Below are 15,874 nucleotides of genomic sequence, written 5' to 3'. Positions count from 1 at the left end.
GTTTGATATCAAGTTGTTGTATAGGTTACCGTATTTCAGAAATACATATCTACCCGTTCTATTGGTAGGGTCCACATTTAAAAAGGTGAAGGTCGTATTGTAGCGATTCTCTGTGAAGAACACTCGACTGCTACTGAACATAACGTCCATGTACGCTTGATTTAACGTGATCGATGGCAGTGCGTGGCTGTTGAATAACTGTAAACGTAAAATATAACGTTATATTATTTTGCCGATTCGCTTGTGCGTTAAGTGACTTCCCAGATTGGACTGTGCAGTTTACAGTCAGGGACAACACTTTCCGCTTTTTTGTATTTTTCGGTTAAATGACATCTCTGCTTAGCGAATATCCAGTTAAAGCGCAAAGTTTCGTCCCTAATCAGCCTATGTGGACTGCACAGGCTTATCTCTGAAGACACTTAACGCACATGGATTAAGGTAAATCCGCTCTTGAAACTATGACAGCCTGACCCTCTCAATGATACCTTGAAAGCTTGATTTGTGCCGTGCTCTGTGAAAAGGGGGTTAAATTCATGTGCGTAAAGTGTCGTCCCAGATTAGCATGTTAAGTCCGCACAGGCTAATCATGGACGACGCTTTCCGCTTTTATATTTTTCGTGTCAAGAAAGTCTCTTCTTGGCCAAAAAACTAGTATAGACGGAAAGTGTCGTCCCTAATTAGATTGTGCGGAATGCATATTCTAATATGGGATGTCACTTTACGCACATGCATCAAACCTCTTTTTTCACAAAGCGCGGCTCATTATATTATTTTGCCGATTCGCATCTGCGTAAAGTGTCGTCTCAGATTGGACTGTGCAGTTTACAGTCAGGGACAACACTTACCGCTTTTTTGAATTTTTCGTTTAAAAGACTTCACTGCTTAGCAAAAATCCAGTTAAAGCGCAAAGTTTCGTCCCTGATCAGCCTATGCGGACTGCACAGGCTTATCTCTGAAGACACTTAACGTTCATGGATTAAGGTAAATCCGTTCTTGAAACTATGAAAGACCAACCATCTAAATGATACCTTGGCAGTTTGATTTATAATAATATGCAAGTCTGTAATGGACCTAAAGACACACAGCAGCAATACATTTCAGTATACTGAAATTAAACAGCTATAGTACATATAGTTATTATAAATAGTAACAAAATGACGTCGCGAGTGGGTCGTTATTCGTATCTAGCGGGCCAATGGAAATTAGTATGCCGTGTTTTATTGTCTAATTATAAATGAGCGAAGAACGTTTTCAACTTTGTCCATCATTTAATGACACATTTATAAGTGACTATGCAATTACCTAGCATGTACATAATCTATACGACAATGAGCCCAATACCAATGACACCATTATTTGCAACCATTTATATTAACAGTGCTTTGATTGCCTTTGTAATGCATAGCTAGATTGGATAAAATATCAACTAAAACGTGTTTAGTATTAAATATTGACATGCAATTCTAGTTTGCCTAGGTCCGATTTCGCGTTCATTTAATGTATGAGGTTCTGTTGAATTTGCTGTACATTTGTTATTGGGATCAAATCGCGCGAAGGTTAAATCCGCCTAGCGATCAGAAGGTCCCGGTTCGATCCCACCTCAGGAAGTATTTTTGAAATCGAATCAAAGACATCATGAACGGGGTGTACACAGAAAACGGACTCGAACGTGTCGTTGTAAGTCTAATGCTTTCGATGAAACAGAGCTTAAATTTATATGTTAACATACACGCGCGAATTTCAAGTGTAATGTAACCTACCTTTCTATCCATGTCTGGTTCCGCGCTTATGTAACTTCGATGAAAGTTTGAGAGACTTGCTATAAACTTGGCACTGGGAATCAGCAGAGTGAAATTCGTGTCGTGCGAGTTGGACCACGTGTAGAGGTCGTCCACGTTCATTAACATATCGTGGAAAGGCCTTAAATGAATTCAAACCACGTCCCGTATTCACCAACCAACATACTTCTAGACATTAGACGAAGAATAAGACTAAATTGTGAAGATAAGACTTAAGACTACATATAAGTCTTAAGACATACATGTACATAAGTATTAAGACTTAAAATAAGACTTAAGAACAAGCCTTAAGACTTAGAAGAAGGAACATTCTTGAAATAATAAGGTTCTACGATATCTTAAAAGTGTATTATACGTCCATTGACGAGAATCTTAATACGAAGTCACTTGTATAAAAGTAATTAAACACGCACAATTAAATATAAAAAAACGCCTGAAGTATCGCGGTGGTGTGATGTCCTCCTAGCAGTCGGGAGTCGCCGGGTTCGATCTCAGCGCTAGGGGCGTTCGTAAAAGAAACCAAGTAAGTTCGAATGGCAATTGGCGTCTACGTATTTGCACTATGTGTTACTACCCCGGGCACTCATAAGTACACTAAAAAGAACCCTAGAGTATGACCGGGTGCGTTTGTGCATATTTTCTGTACCCGGGTTACTACATTGTAATTTCTACTTCTACTTCGTAATTCCTACAGTCAATTGCTGACTATTACAGGAAGGCCTATTATAGGCAGATATACAAAACAGTACCAGTTTTATTTTTAAGTAGTGCCCGAGCCGACAACGACAAATCGAGCTAAAGACTTAGTCAACGCTCAAAAAATTAGTAAACCCCGTGAAAGCAACTCAATATTTTGTTCAATTAGCCTTAAGCTTCCGATGTTATCGAGCTTCCTAAAATATAAATGTTTAAACTAGAAATGGCGTACAAGAGGTTGTTGGTTTTCTCAATGGTTTCGGCGACTGTCCAGAAGGGGAACTGTAACAGCGTGTCCAGCACGTGGATGATCCCGTTACTGCAGCGGATGTCGGACCTGATGACGCCCCCACGGACATTTCTACTGACCGCGAACACTGGAGGATGGAAAATAGAAGCACTCGTTACCAACTAATGCTGGACAAAATGATGAACCTATAGCTCACTAAAACAGAAACTCGTTACGAAAAATTCTGTTAACATTGACGAACCTATAGCTCACTAATACAGACACTCGTTACGAAAAATTCTGGCAATAATGACGAACATATAGCACATTTATTCAGACACTCGTTACGAAAAATGTTTGCCACAATGACGAACCTATAGCTCACTAATACAGACTCTTTACCAACAAATGCTGAACAAAATGACGAACCTTTAGCTTTACTAATTACGACAATCATTACGAAACATTCTGGCAACACTGACGAACCTTTAGCTCACTAATAAAGACACTCGTTACGAAAAATTCTGGCCACAGTAAAACATCTATAGCTTACTAATTCAGACATTCGTAACGAACAATTCTGTCCACAATGACGAATCAATAGCTTACTAATACAAACACTTGTTACGAACAATTCTGGTCATAAGGACGAACGTATTGCTCACTTAGTCAGACACTCGTTACGAAAAACTCTGGCCAAACTGATGAAACTATAGCTCATTTATACAGAAACTACTTACCAAAACTTCTGACCACACTGACGAACCAATAGCTCACTAATTTGGACACTCATTACGAACAATTATGTCCACAATGACGAACCTTTAGTTCACTAATACCGAAACTCGTTACCAACCAATGATGGACAAAATGACGAACCTATAGATCACTAATACAGACGCTCGCTACCAATAAATGCTGCACAAATTGACGAACTTATAGCTCACTTATACAGACACCCGTTACCAACAAATGCTGGACAAAGTGGCGAACCTATAGTTCACTAATACAGACAGTCGTTTACAACAAAAAGTGGACAAAATGACGAACCTATAGTTCACTAATACCGAAACTCGTTACCAACCAATGATGGACAAAATGACGAACCTATAGCTCACTAATACAGACACTCGTTACCAACAAATGCTGAATAGAATGACGAACCTATTGCTCGCTAATACAGATACTCGTTACCAACAAATGCTGACTTAAATGAAGAACCCTTAGCGCAATAATACAGAAATTATTTTAGCAAACGTAAATTATTTGCTGTTACCAGTGTTTCCATGATGACATTACACATGTGATCTTCTAAACTCATTTCTTTGATGAAGCTAATGAATCATGCAGCTAGTTATGTGCTTATATTTGTTATCATCAATACATTTGTGAAATTTCCATATAATCAGCTGACGTATTTGAGAGATCATATATACCATTTACTTAATTTAAGTCCGTTTTAGAGCTTTAGGTCTTGCATTTTTAAAGTCTTGAGTTGCTGACTAAACTCGATAAACACAAAAGTAAATAAAGAGAAAAGTATGTGAGTTTTGGATAAAGATCAATTTTATCATCCGAAGCTTAGAACCATGTTAGCGCGAGGCTTGCCGAGCGCTACCTTTGGTTCGAGCCGAGCATGATAAACTTGATCTTTATCCAAAACTCACATAATATTCTCTTTATCCTATTATTTCCTCCCTTTTGCCATCAATATTTATAAAGAAGCGCATTTTTTCGATTTTATCTTTCCGTAGTTGACAAAAATATATTCACCAATTTTTGGAAAAACCAAAATCTGATCTAAAAATAGCGATAGTATTCAGTTAAAGTTTATACGGTCGTTGGTATACTATCGATTTTCATCTGGTACAAGGATTAGAAGTAACATGATATTAATGTTTGTATGTTTATTCGCTATAGCTCCAACTATTGAGACACGTGTAATGTTTTACTGGTGAATAGACATATTCAATTTCTTACACATGCTATTACCTTTCTCTTGTTCACGTAGAACAAAGAGCGGATCGCCTGTCAGAGATGAAAATTTCGAGTAATCACGTAACTGCTCCAGGAAGAATGAAGAGCCTAAAATAACATGTGAGCGAACGATCTGAAATAAAAAGCATATTACGGGGTTTAATGCATGTGCGTAAAGTGTCAAGCAATGTTAGACTGTGAAGTCAGCGCAGCGTTATCAGGGACGATTAGCCTGTGCGGACTATTTAATTGATACATAATCCGCAAAATTAATTACGAAGCATTGTATGATTAAGTAGATTTACATATGCATTTTCTTTTGCACTCATATGTTGGTTTCATTGAGGTTTTTAAATTGTTTTGGAAAAAAATATTGGCAGTTGACACATGCATATTTACCGCTATGTTGTCTAACTAATAAGCTCAAAAATCAGTTTTCGCAAAGATATAGCAACACTATTCCATAGATCGATATAGTTATGAATGTTAGAAGTATTCGAACATGTTGCAGTAAGATGGGGTCTTGCAGCTTCTGAGCCCGATGGGTGGGTAGCAGTGTGAACGCGTCGTCACTGGGAACGAACATGGTGAACGTTTTACTCGTGTCCTTAAGGATTTGTTTCAGAGACGGAATGACATCGATAATTCCCGCCATAACCCTAAAGAAAAAAAAACAAACGTTGTTAAATACTTCTGTTCTTAAAAAATAAAACGTGTTAATACTTTTCGAAACTTTAAGTAACCTTGCAATTCAGTAAATAACAAAGAACTCACACTTTTAGTTTTAAGACAATGTCATATTAATAACGCCCCTATTAAGGATATCATAACTGATTAACGCAACATTTCAGCTACTTAACTAAAGAAACGCTACGGCAATGACTCAGAACAGTATCATTTTGGTACAATATACAATGTGCAATAGCCTCATTGGCATAATGATCACATGATCATGAATACGTAACCCGTTAATATACAATGTACATTAGCCTCACTAAATTTAAAAGTACAAACCATATCTAATTAACTTTGTGTATCGCCCACCAAATAGCCCTCAATCTTGGATTGCCTCATTTGATTTACAATTAAATAAAGCAGACATGGGAGATTGTAATTTGCATTCGACAGGGGATTTTAATTTTCAATGTTTAAGCCAAAACGTATTTAACAATAAGAAATGGAAAAAACTTATCACTGATTTTAATTTAAAACAACATGAGTCTTTTCCAACAAGAGTTACTAAGCGCTCATCATCTATATTACACCATTTGTATTCAAAACATGACAACATTTATGAGGTTATCACACCAAAAATATGCATAAGTGATCATTACCCAGTAGTTTTCGCATTAAGCGTCTAAGGTAAAATTGTTAAGACAGACGATCATAAAATTATTAAGTACAGATGTTTTAACAAATTTAATAAAATCTATTTTCAAAATGACTTCTCGAATCTTATTAAAAAGACTAAATTTACTGAACACGATTTCAACTCACTTAAAACATATCTAGATGCTAAGCTAGATTCTAAGCATTTCTCTGTTCAGTTTATTACTTCATTAGAAGTTGGTACTTTAATTGATCAATTACATTCAAACAAATATGTTGGGGCTGATGGTATCGGACCCTGCATTATCAAACTTTGCAAAGAATTCGTAATACGACCAATCACTGCTTTTATAAATAACTGTATATCACATGGAACCTTTCCAGACATGCTTAAAATTGCAAACGTTATACCTTTGCACAAGGGGGGATCGGTAGAAGATCCTAACAATTATTGACCAATATCACTTTTACCTACTATATCTAAAATATTTTAAAAGCATATAGCTAAACAATTGCATATATATCTAGAATATACAGGTCTATTATACAAAACTCAGTCGGGTTTTCGCAAATATCATTCTTGTCAAACAGCATTGATTAATATAGTTGATTCATGGCTTAAACAAATTGATAATGGAAATCTGGTAGGTACAATTGCCGTGGATTTAAAAAAAGCATTTGATCTTGTGGACCATAGGTTTTTTTTATACAAATTAAAACTGTATCATTTTAATGATAGGTCATGCGACCTATTTTCTTCATATCTCCGCAATCGATTTTAGTATATGAAAGCAGAAAACACTTCCCCTACTTGTAAAAGCATCATTGCTGGTGTTCCCCAAGGATCTATTTTGGGACCTCTTCTATTTTTTTATTATGTTAATGATCTATCACTAAATCTTACATGTAATTCTGCAATGTATGCGGATGATACAAAATTGCACACTGTGGGAACAAATATTCAAACAGTTCAAACTAATCTACAAACAACTCTTTCCATTGTAAATGAATGGTGCAAAACTAATAACATGATTATTAATCAACTAAAAACTACTTGTATGGTATTAGGATCGAAACGGAAAGCTCAACAATTAACGAATCTAAAACTCAAAATTTCAGATACGGTGATCAAAACAGTAAATTGTCAAAAACTTATTGGCCTTTATATTGACAATACTTTATCCTGGAAACTACACATTAACAGCGTTTGTTCAAACATGTCGTCTCGAATGTTTCTTCTAAAAAAAAATAAAACCATATTTAACCCTTGACATGCGTAAACTCTTCTACAATGGTTATATCTCATCTATATCCGATTACGCAAGCGTTACATGGAGTTCAGCAGCCAAAACGGAAATTAATAGAATAGTCAAAAAACTACAAAAGCGTTGTATTGCACATATTTTAAATAAAACTTACAACACCAATTCAAAAACCCTAGTTAAAGATCTATAATGGTTGACTTTCAAACAGCGTAATCACTATTTCACGTCAGTTATTGTATTTAGATCATTTCACAATCAAAACCCAACACACATTTTAACACCTTCACAAAATAATCATTATAACTTGCGATCTTGCGAAAAGGGGGTTTTAAGGCTTATGCGAATACCCCCTCAAAAAATAATTTCAAACGATCGTTTGAATTTTCTAGCACAAAAAATTTGGAATTCATTACCGCAATCTATAAGTCAACCAAACAATTTAATGACATTTAAGAAAAAAAAAAAAGCTTATCTTTCTACCACATCTTATGAAATAAACTGAACATTATCATGTTTTTTTTTAGTAAATAACCTTAATTTAATGTTTAAATCCTGCTCTTGCATAAATGGTAATTGTAGTTTTATGTATGTCATTTGTTTTCAATTATGATATATATCATTGTAAGTGTTCATGCATATGAATATTTATGTTTTGTTCTTATTGCTCAAGATGAAATATGAAATATGATGTATTTGTTGTAAATTGTATTATGTTATATAAAGTGTCAAGCAATGTTAGACTGTGAAGTCAGCGCAGCGTTATCAGGGACGATTAGCCTGTGCGGACTATTTAATTGATACATAATCCGCAAAATTAATTACGAAGCATTGTATGATTAAGTAGATTTACATATGCATTTTCTTTTGCACTCATATGTTGGTTTCATTGAGGTTTTTAAATTGTTTTGGAAAAAAATATTGGCAGTTGACACATGCATATTTACCGCTATGTTGTCTAACTAATAAGCTCAAAAATCAGTTTTCGCAAAGATATAGCAACACTATTCCATAGATCGATATAGTTATGAATGTTAGAAGTATTCGAACATGTTGCAGTAAGATGGGGTCTTGCAGCTTCTGAGCCCGATGGGTGGGTAGCAGTGTGAACGCGTCGTCACTGGGAACGAACATGGTGAACGTTTTACTCGTGTCCTTAAGGATTTGTTTCAGAGACGGAATGACATCGATAATTCCCGCCATAACCCTAAAGAAAAAAAACAAACGTTGTTAAATACTTCTGTTCTTAAAAATAAAACGTGTTAATACTTTTCGAAACTTTAAGTAACCTTGCAATTCAGTAAATAACAAAGAACTCACACTTTTAGTTTTAAGACAATGTCATATTAATAACGCCCCTATTAAGGATATCATAACTGATTAACGCAACATTTCAGCTACTTAACTAAAGAAACGCTACGGCAATGACTCAGAACAGTATCATTTTGGTACAATATACAATGTACAATAGCCTCATTGGCATAATGATCACATGATCATGAATACGTAACCCGTTAATATACAATGTACATTAGCCTCACTAAATTTAAAAGTACAAACCATATCTAATTAACTTTGTGTATCGCCCACCAAATAGCCCTCAATCTTGGATTGCCTCATTTGATTTACAATTAAATAAAGCAGACATGGGAGATTGTAATTTGCATTCGACAGGGGATTTTAATTTTCAATGTTTAAGCCAAAACGTATTTAACAATAAGAAATGGAAAAAACTTATCACTGATTTTAATTTAAAACAACATGAGTCTTTTCCAACAAGAGTTACTAAGCGCTCATCATCTATATTACACCATTTGTATTCAAAACATGACAACATTTATGAGGTTATCACACCAAAAATATGCATAAGTGATCATTACCCAGTAGTTTTCGCATTAAGCGTCTAAGGTAAAATTGTTAAGACAGACGATCATAAAATTATTAAGTACAGATGTTTTAACAAATTTAATAAAATCTATTTTCAAAATGACTTCTCGAATCTTATTAAAAAGACTAAATTTACTGAACACGATTTCAACTCACTTAAAACATATCTAGATGCTAAGCTAGATTCTAAGCATTTCTCTGTTCAGTTTATTACTTCATTAGAAGTTGGTACTTTAATTGATCAATTACATTCAAACAAATATGTTGGGGCTGATGGTATCGGACCCTGCATTATCAAACTTTGCAAAGAATTCGTAATACGACCAATCACTGCTTTTATAAATAACTGTATATCACATGGAACCTTTCCAGACATGCTTAAAATTGCAAACGTTATACCTTTGTACAAGGGGGGATCGGTAGAAGATCCTAACAATTATTGACCAATATCACTTTTACCTACTATATCTAAAATATTTTAAAAGCATATAGCTAAACAATTGCATATATATCTAGAATATACAGGTCTATTATACAAAACTCAGTCGGGTTTTCGCAAATATCATTCTTGTCAAACAGCATTGATTAATATAGTTGATTCATGGCTTAAACAAATTGATAATGGAAATCTGGTAGGTACAATTGCCGTGGATTTAAAAAAGCATTTGATCTTGTGGACCATAGGTTTTTTTTATACAAATTAAAACTGTATCATTTTAATGATAGGTCATGCGACCTATTTTCTTCATATCTCCGCAATCGATTTTAGTATATGAAAGCAGAAAACACTTCCCCTACTTGTAAAAGCATCATTGCTGGTGTTCCCCAAGGATCTATTTTGGGACCTCTTCTATTTTTTTATTATGTTAATGATCTATCACTAAATCTTACATGTAATTCTGCAATGTATGCGGATGATACAAAATTGCACACTGTGGGAACAAATATTCAAACAGTTCAAACTAATCTACAAACAACTCTTTCCATTGTAAATGAATGGTGCAAAACTAATAACATGATTATTAATCAACTAAAAACTACTTGTATGGTATTAGGATCGAAACGGAAAGCTCAACAATTAACGAATCTAAAACTCAAAATTTCAGATACGGTGATCAAAACAGTAAATTGTCAAAAACTTATTGGCCTTTATATTGACAATACTTTATCCTGGAAACTACACATTAACAGCGTTTGTTCAAACATGTCGTCTCGAATGTTTCTTCTAAAAAAAAATAAAACCATATTTAACCCTTGACATGCGTAAACTCTTCTACAATGGTTATATCTCATCTATATCCGATTACGCAAGCGTTACATGGAGTTCAGCAGCCAAAACGGAAATTAATAGAATAGTCAAAAAACTACAAAAGCGTTGTATTGCACATATTTTAAATAAAACTTACAACACCAATTCAAAAACCCTAGTTAAAGATCTATAATGGTTGACTTTCAAACAGCGTAATCACTATTTCACGTCAGTTATTGTATTTAGATCATTTCACAATCAAAACCCAACACACATTTTAACACCTTCACAAAATAATCATTATAACTTGCGATCTTGCGAAAAGGGGGTTTTAAGGCTTATGCGAATACCCCCTCAAAAAATAATTTCAAACGATCGTTTGAATTTTCTAGCACAAAAAATTTGGAATTCATTACCGCAATCTATAAGTCAACCAAACAATTTAATGACATTTAAGAAAAAAAAAAAAAGCTTATCTTTCTACCACATCTTATGAAATAAACTGAACATTATCATGTTTTTTTTAGTAAATAACCTTAATTTAATGTTTAAATCCTGCTCTTGCATAAATGGTAATTGTAGTTTTATGTATGTCATTTGTTTTCAATTATGATATATATCATTGTAAGTGTTCATGCATATGAATATTTATGTTTTGTTCTTATTGCTCAAGATGAAATATGAAATATGATGTATTTGTTGTAAATTGTATTATGTTATAAGACCTTGTTGAAATAAGAAATGTATTATATAAATTGCATATTATGTAATCTGATGTATTTCTTAACAAGTAAATCTTCTTTAAATGAAGATTTTGTTATTATTATTATTATTCACTGACGTAATGATCACACGATCATGAATACGTAACCCGTCAATATACAATGTACAATAGCCTCACAGTCGTAATGATCTAATGATCATGAATACGTAACCCGTCAATATTCAATGTACAATAGCCTCACTGACGTAATGATCACATGATCATGAATACGTAACCCGTCAATATAGACCAGTTCATTGTTATTGTTTTGATTCCTGATTTTCGCGCATGCGCAATGCACTGGTAGTCAAAAGCATTGCTTACAGCTAACGCAACGCATATGGATAACGAGACTTGTTTAGTCAATAAATCGAAAAGAAACTAAAAAAAAAAACACCTAAATAATATTTAAAAAATATAATATTTAGTGCCAAAAGAATGCATTAACACATTTATTTGCATTTTAAAAGAACGCGTAATTAGCATCAAAGTAATTAAGATTGTATGAAGTCTGAACGACAGACAATTCGACACAACAAAGAGCTCTATGCATTAGCCGTATAATTATTTGCAGAAAAGCTTCAATAAAAATAATGATACATCTAATTATAAAATTATAATTATCAATTGCATGCGTAAACTAGAGTAATAAAAAATTAGTGATAGCTAGAATGTGTCAGTGTTTCATTGAAAATAAACGTACTCCAAAGCCCTATTAAAAGCGAAGTTCATGACGGTATTTACATGTAATTTTTAATTTGGATGGGTGTTGTTCAGAGAATGACTTGAGGAATATTAACATTCAACTGAAAAACACAACCTCACATGATGCAAATTGAACTGTGTATTCATGTATTTTGTAAACTCGTTACTAGTGATCGAGTATGAGTGACAACTATCTAACATTTAACACACAAACACACACACACACACACACACACACACAACATAATATATATACATATATAATATAATATATACATATTGTTTCATTATTATTTACCCCCATTGATGTCAAACGTAATTTCTTGTTTTTATGATGTATTTCGTGCATTGCCGTAACATTACATCTTCATACGGAATGACGTATTTATAATTAACCGATGCCCGCTAAATACGTTAAATATTTTTTATTTACATTTTATAATTCATAAATACTTTATTTTTTTATAAATAAAACGGGCTTGTATCTTTACCGTGTTCAATTTCCGATAATCTATAGACTTCAAATTTGTACAATATGTAACATATCTAATTTAAGCAACTGTTAAGTATGTCGGCGGTAAATTTATTCAACCAAATGCCTAGTTACTAAATACTACCAGAATGAAGACATGGTGGCATCATCAATTGCGTTTAATGACCAGACTGTCATCTGCCACCTAGTGTGATTTATGACACCATGTTGTAGTTAGGTGTGGACAATATCTGATCAAAACGAGATAATCGGATTAGGCAGAACAAAGGGGCAATTAAACACCGGAATACAAAGGCTTAAACGATTTTAAGATTGATGCAAAAAAATCAAATGAAAACTATTGCATTTAATTTAATTAAATGTTTATTTAATGTATCAACATGTTAGTTTTCCCGGACCAGGGTATAGGTCCCTGCCCAGACAAATACCATTATGGTTAATTTGTAAATGTTTTTTATTTGGAATTGATCTGTTTATTCATTGTGTTCAATCTTATTTGTTTCAGTAACGTAGAACAACTTGTTGTGCATGTTGAAAAATAAAATCTAAATATAATTGTTTAAATTTAACCGACCACGCTCTATTTCTCTCCATTGATTGTATCTTTCTTTTGACTACCAATATAGCCCGGATGTAAACACGCAGGTGCGCGTGACGTCACGCGTGAACTGGTCTATACAATGTACTATAGCCTCACTGACGTAATGATCACACGATCATGAATACGTAACCCGTCAAAATACAATGTACAATAGCCTCACTGACGTTATGATCACATTATCATGAATACGTAACCAGTGTGCTTTTAAAATGGATTGTTTGACATCATATTTGTTCGTGGAATAACGAAAACATTGTAGTCACAATTACTAGTATTGTTTTAAACATTATTAGCGTACCCAAGTCCGGGTTGCACCGCCATTTCGTCCACAATGTTCCTGGTCGGAAGGTGCAGGAGGTTATCTGTGATATGTAAGACGCCATTAGAACACCAGATGTCCTCGATCACTACATCAGCGCGAATCCGACTTCCGACTATGAACAAACCTGGAAGGGCAATGCAAACCAGTCAACGATTGAAAGTGACAAAATAAGTTCATAGAAGTTCAAAGCCTTTGTCAATGTTAATGACACATTCAATAGCCATAATTTCAATGTCATTTTTAATTGAGATTCTTTCAATGCTATTGTCGGTTATTATATCAATTATATTACCTATAGGCAAAATTTCAATTGCATGCTCAATTTCCATAATTTCAATTTCATTGTCAATAGCCATAATTAAAAAAGTCATTGTCAATAGCAATAATTTCAATGGCATATTCGATAGCCGAAATTTCAATGGCATGCTCAATAGCCATAATTTCTATGGAATACTCAATATCCATAATTTCAATGGCATGCTCAATAGCCATAATTTCTATGGAATACTCAATATCCATAATTCCAGTGGCATACCCAATAGCCATAATTTCAATTGTATTGCCAATAGCCATAATTTCAATTGTATTGTAAATAGCCATACTTTCAATGCCACTGTCAATTGCTATAATACCAATGATATTGTTAAAAGCAATAATGTCAATAACATGCTGAATAGCCATAGTTTCAAATGCATGCTCAGTTATATCCGTTATTTCAATGACATGGGCAATAGCCATAATTTCAATGACCTGCTCCATAGCAATAACTTCAATTCCATTGTCAATAGCCATACTTTCAATGCCATTGCCAATAGTTATAATATAAATGATATTTCCAATCCCCTTAAGTTAAATTGCATGATCAATAGCCATGAAAATGTTCAATGGCATGCTCAATATCCATAATTTCCATGACGTGGTCAATAGCAAAAAATTCAATTGCCACAATTTCAATACCATTGGCAATAGATATAATTTCAATGACATTCCCAATAGCCAACGTGTGCGTAAGTCATTATCATCCAATAAGTAAACCCTATATTGTACAAACCTTAAATTGACATGAACGATGCATTTAGTCAAATACATCTAAAGGTTTGCTTCTATCACAACATAGGCTAAGTTGATGATTCTTGCAAACTGTATACATTGGAAATCTTTATTGTCTAAAACTGATACCGTTTATCGAATAACACAAGGGTTTTCAAAATAAAGCCATTTGACTTTATAACACTCATGTAAAGTGTGTTTAATATGCAATTCCCTAAATCATTTATAATGATATACCAGCTCAATTTCATGGTATATCTGAGTATTGAACTACTATTTTCTTATTTTGGTATGTCTAAGACAATACCTGTCTCGGTTTGATGCAGTGTGATAGTTTTGCCCGCTAACGTAGGTACCTCCATCTCGCCCGTTATTTGGGAGGAGCTCAGGATAACCCCGGGCGCAATCGATCCATGCAGCGCCTTTATCAGAGAAAATACATTTACACTGTAGTAGGATTAGGTATGAGGTACGGAATCCGGATAGTGTCATCTATAATCTCGCCCTTCTTTCATCAAGGGCGACACTATTTTAAAAGTACAAATATCGTGCGTCGCTCCGACTATCGCGCAAAATGTTGAGTATCGCTTCGTGTTTCTAGTGTTGCGGTCTGAAATGAGACCGCGATACACGAGATTCGGATTATATGGGCGATATTCGAATAATAAAAAATCATGCGTCGCTTCGTGCGTCGCCCTTTAAACGCGAGACACGTCACACGAAGCAATACACGATATTTTGCGCGACAGTGAGGCGACGCACGATATTTTGCACGACAGTCGCGGCGAAGCACGATAATTTGCGCGACAGTCGCGGCGACGCCTTTGTGTAGGTAGCCCAAAAGGCGAAATATCGTGCTCAATATATCGTGACTCGCCGCGACTGTCGCGCAAACTATCGTGCGTCGCCGCCACTGTCGCGAAAAATATCGTGCATCGCCGCGACTGTCGCGAAAAATATCGTGTATCGCTTCGTGTGTCTAGTGTCGTCCTCGTTGAAAGAAGGGCGAGATTATAGATGGCACTATCCGGATTCCGTAAAAAGGAGAGCTTATACTGCCTTGCTATATGAGCCAGCTTTTATAGCGATGTGATAGAGTGTCTAACTGATTTAGAACCTGGGGTTCCCGGGTTCAATCCCCATGGTGGAGATTATTCTGGCTGGGTAGCAACATGATGATACTTTTTATATTGTCTCATATTGTGTCTTCAATACACATGTTTGTTGCAATGTGGTCAACTTCAATAAAATTGATGCATCATATTTAATGCATCTTTTTCCATTGTTAAACACCATATTGAAAATAAGCAATACAGAAATGTACTAAATTAACTTAAATTATTAAAGCAAAACAAAAGAAGTAAACGTACACGATTCGAAAACATGAAACTGTTGTATAATTATAGTCGCTTGTAAAGAGTTTGACTTGTTAGCAAAATGTAAACACACAGTTTAACTTCATCCTTAAATTACGCGTGTTCACACAGAAAGCTTAATGCAATATTGTCCAGT

At 34.5% G+C, this 15,874-nt stretch overlaps 2 protein-coding genes across 2 annotated transcripts in view; one reads left to right on the top strand and one right to left on the bottom strand.

Moving 5' to 3' along the window:
• LOC127861301 (uncharacterized) overlaps nucleotides 1–15,874 on the top strand; it is a 436,008-nt gene that overhangs the window by 309,650 nt on the left and 110,484 nt on the right. The window lies entirely within an intron of this gene.
• LOC127861299 (fasciclin-1-like) overlaps nucleotides 1–15,874 on the bottom strand; it is a 34,178-nt gene that overhangs the window by 4,126 nt on the left and 14,178 nt on the right. Inside the window, exons 11-17 of the mRNA XM_052399749.1 lie at nucleotides 14,670–14,784; nucleotides 13,289–13,436; nucleotides 8,343–8,499; nucleotides 4,717–4,834; nucleotides 2,728–2,872; nucleotides 1,761–1,920; nucleotides 54–198 (exon numbers count right to left, since the gene is read on the bottom strand). Coding sequence (XP_052255709.1) covers nucleotides 54–198; nucleotides 1,761–1,920; nucleotides 2,728–2,872; nucleotides 4,717–4,834; nucleotides 8,343–8,499; nucleotides 13,289–13,436; nucleotides 14,670–14,784 — 988 coding nt within the window. The remainder of the gene's footprint in view (nucleotides 1–53; nucleotides 199–1,760; nucleotides 1,921–2,727; nucleotides 2,873–4,716; nucleotides 4,835–8,342; nucleotides 8,500–13,288; nucleotides 13,437–14,669; nucleotides 14,785–15,874) is intronic.

The sequence above is a fragment of the Dreissena polymorpha genome, chromosome 15, assembly GCF_020536995.1.
Source record: "Dreissena polymorpha isolate Duluth1 chromosome 15, UMN_Dpol_1.0, whole genome shotgun sequence".
Lineage (NCBI taxonomy): Eukaryota > Metazoa > Mollusca > Bivalvia > Myida > Dreissenidae > Dreissena > Dreissena polymorpha.
Note: the sequence above shows the minus strand (reverse complement) of the source record. Positions and strands in the feature narration are given on the sequence as shown.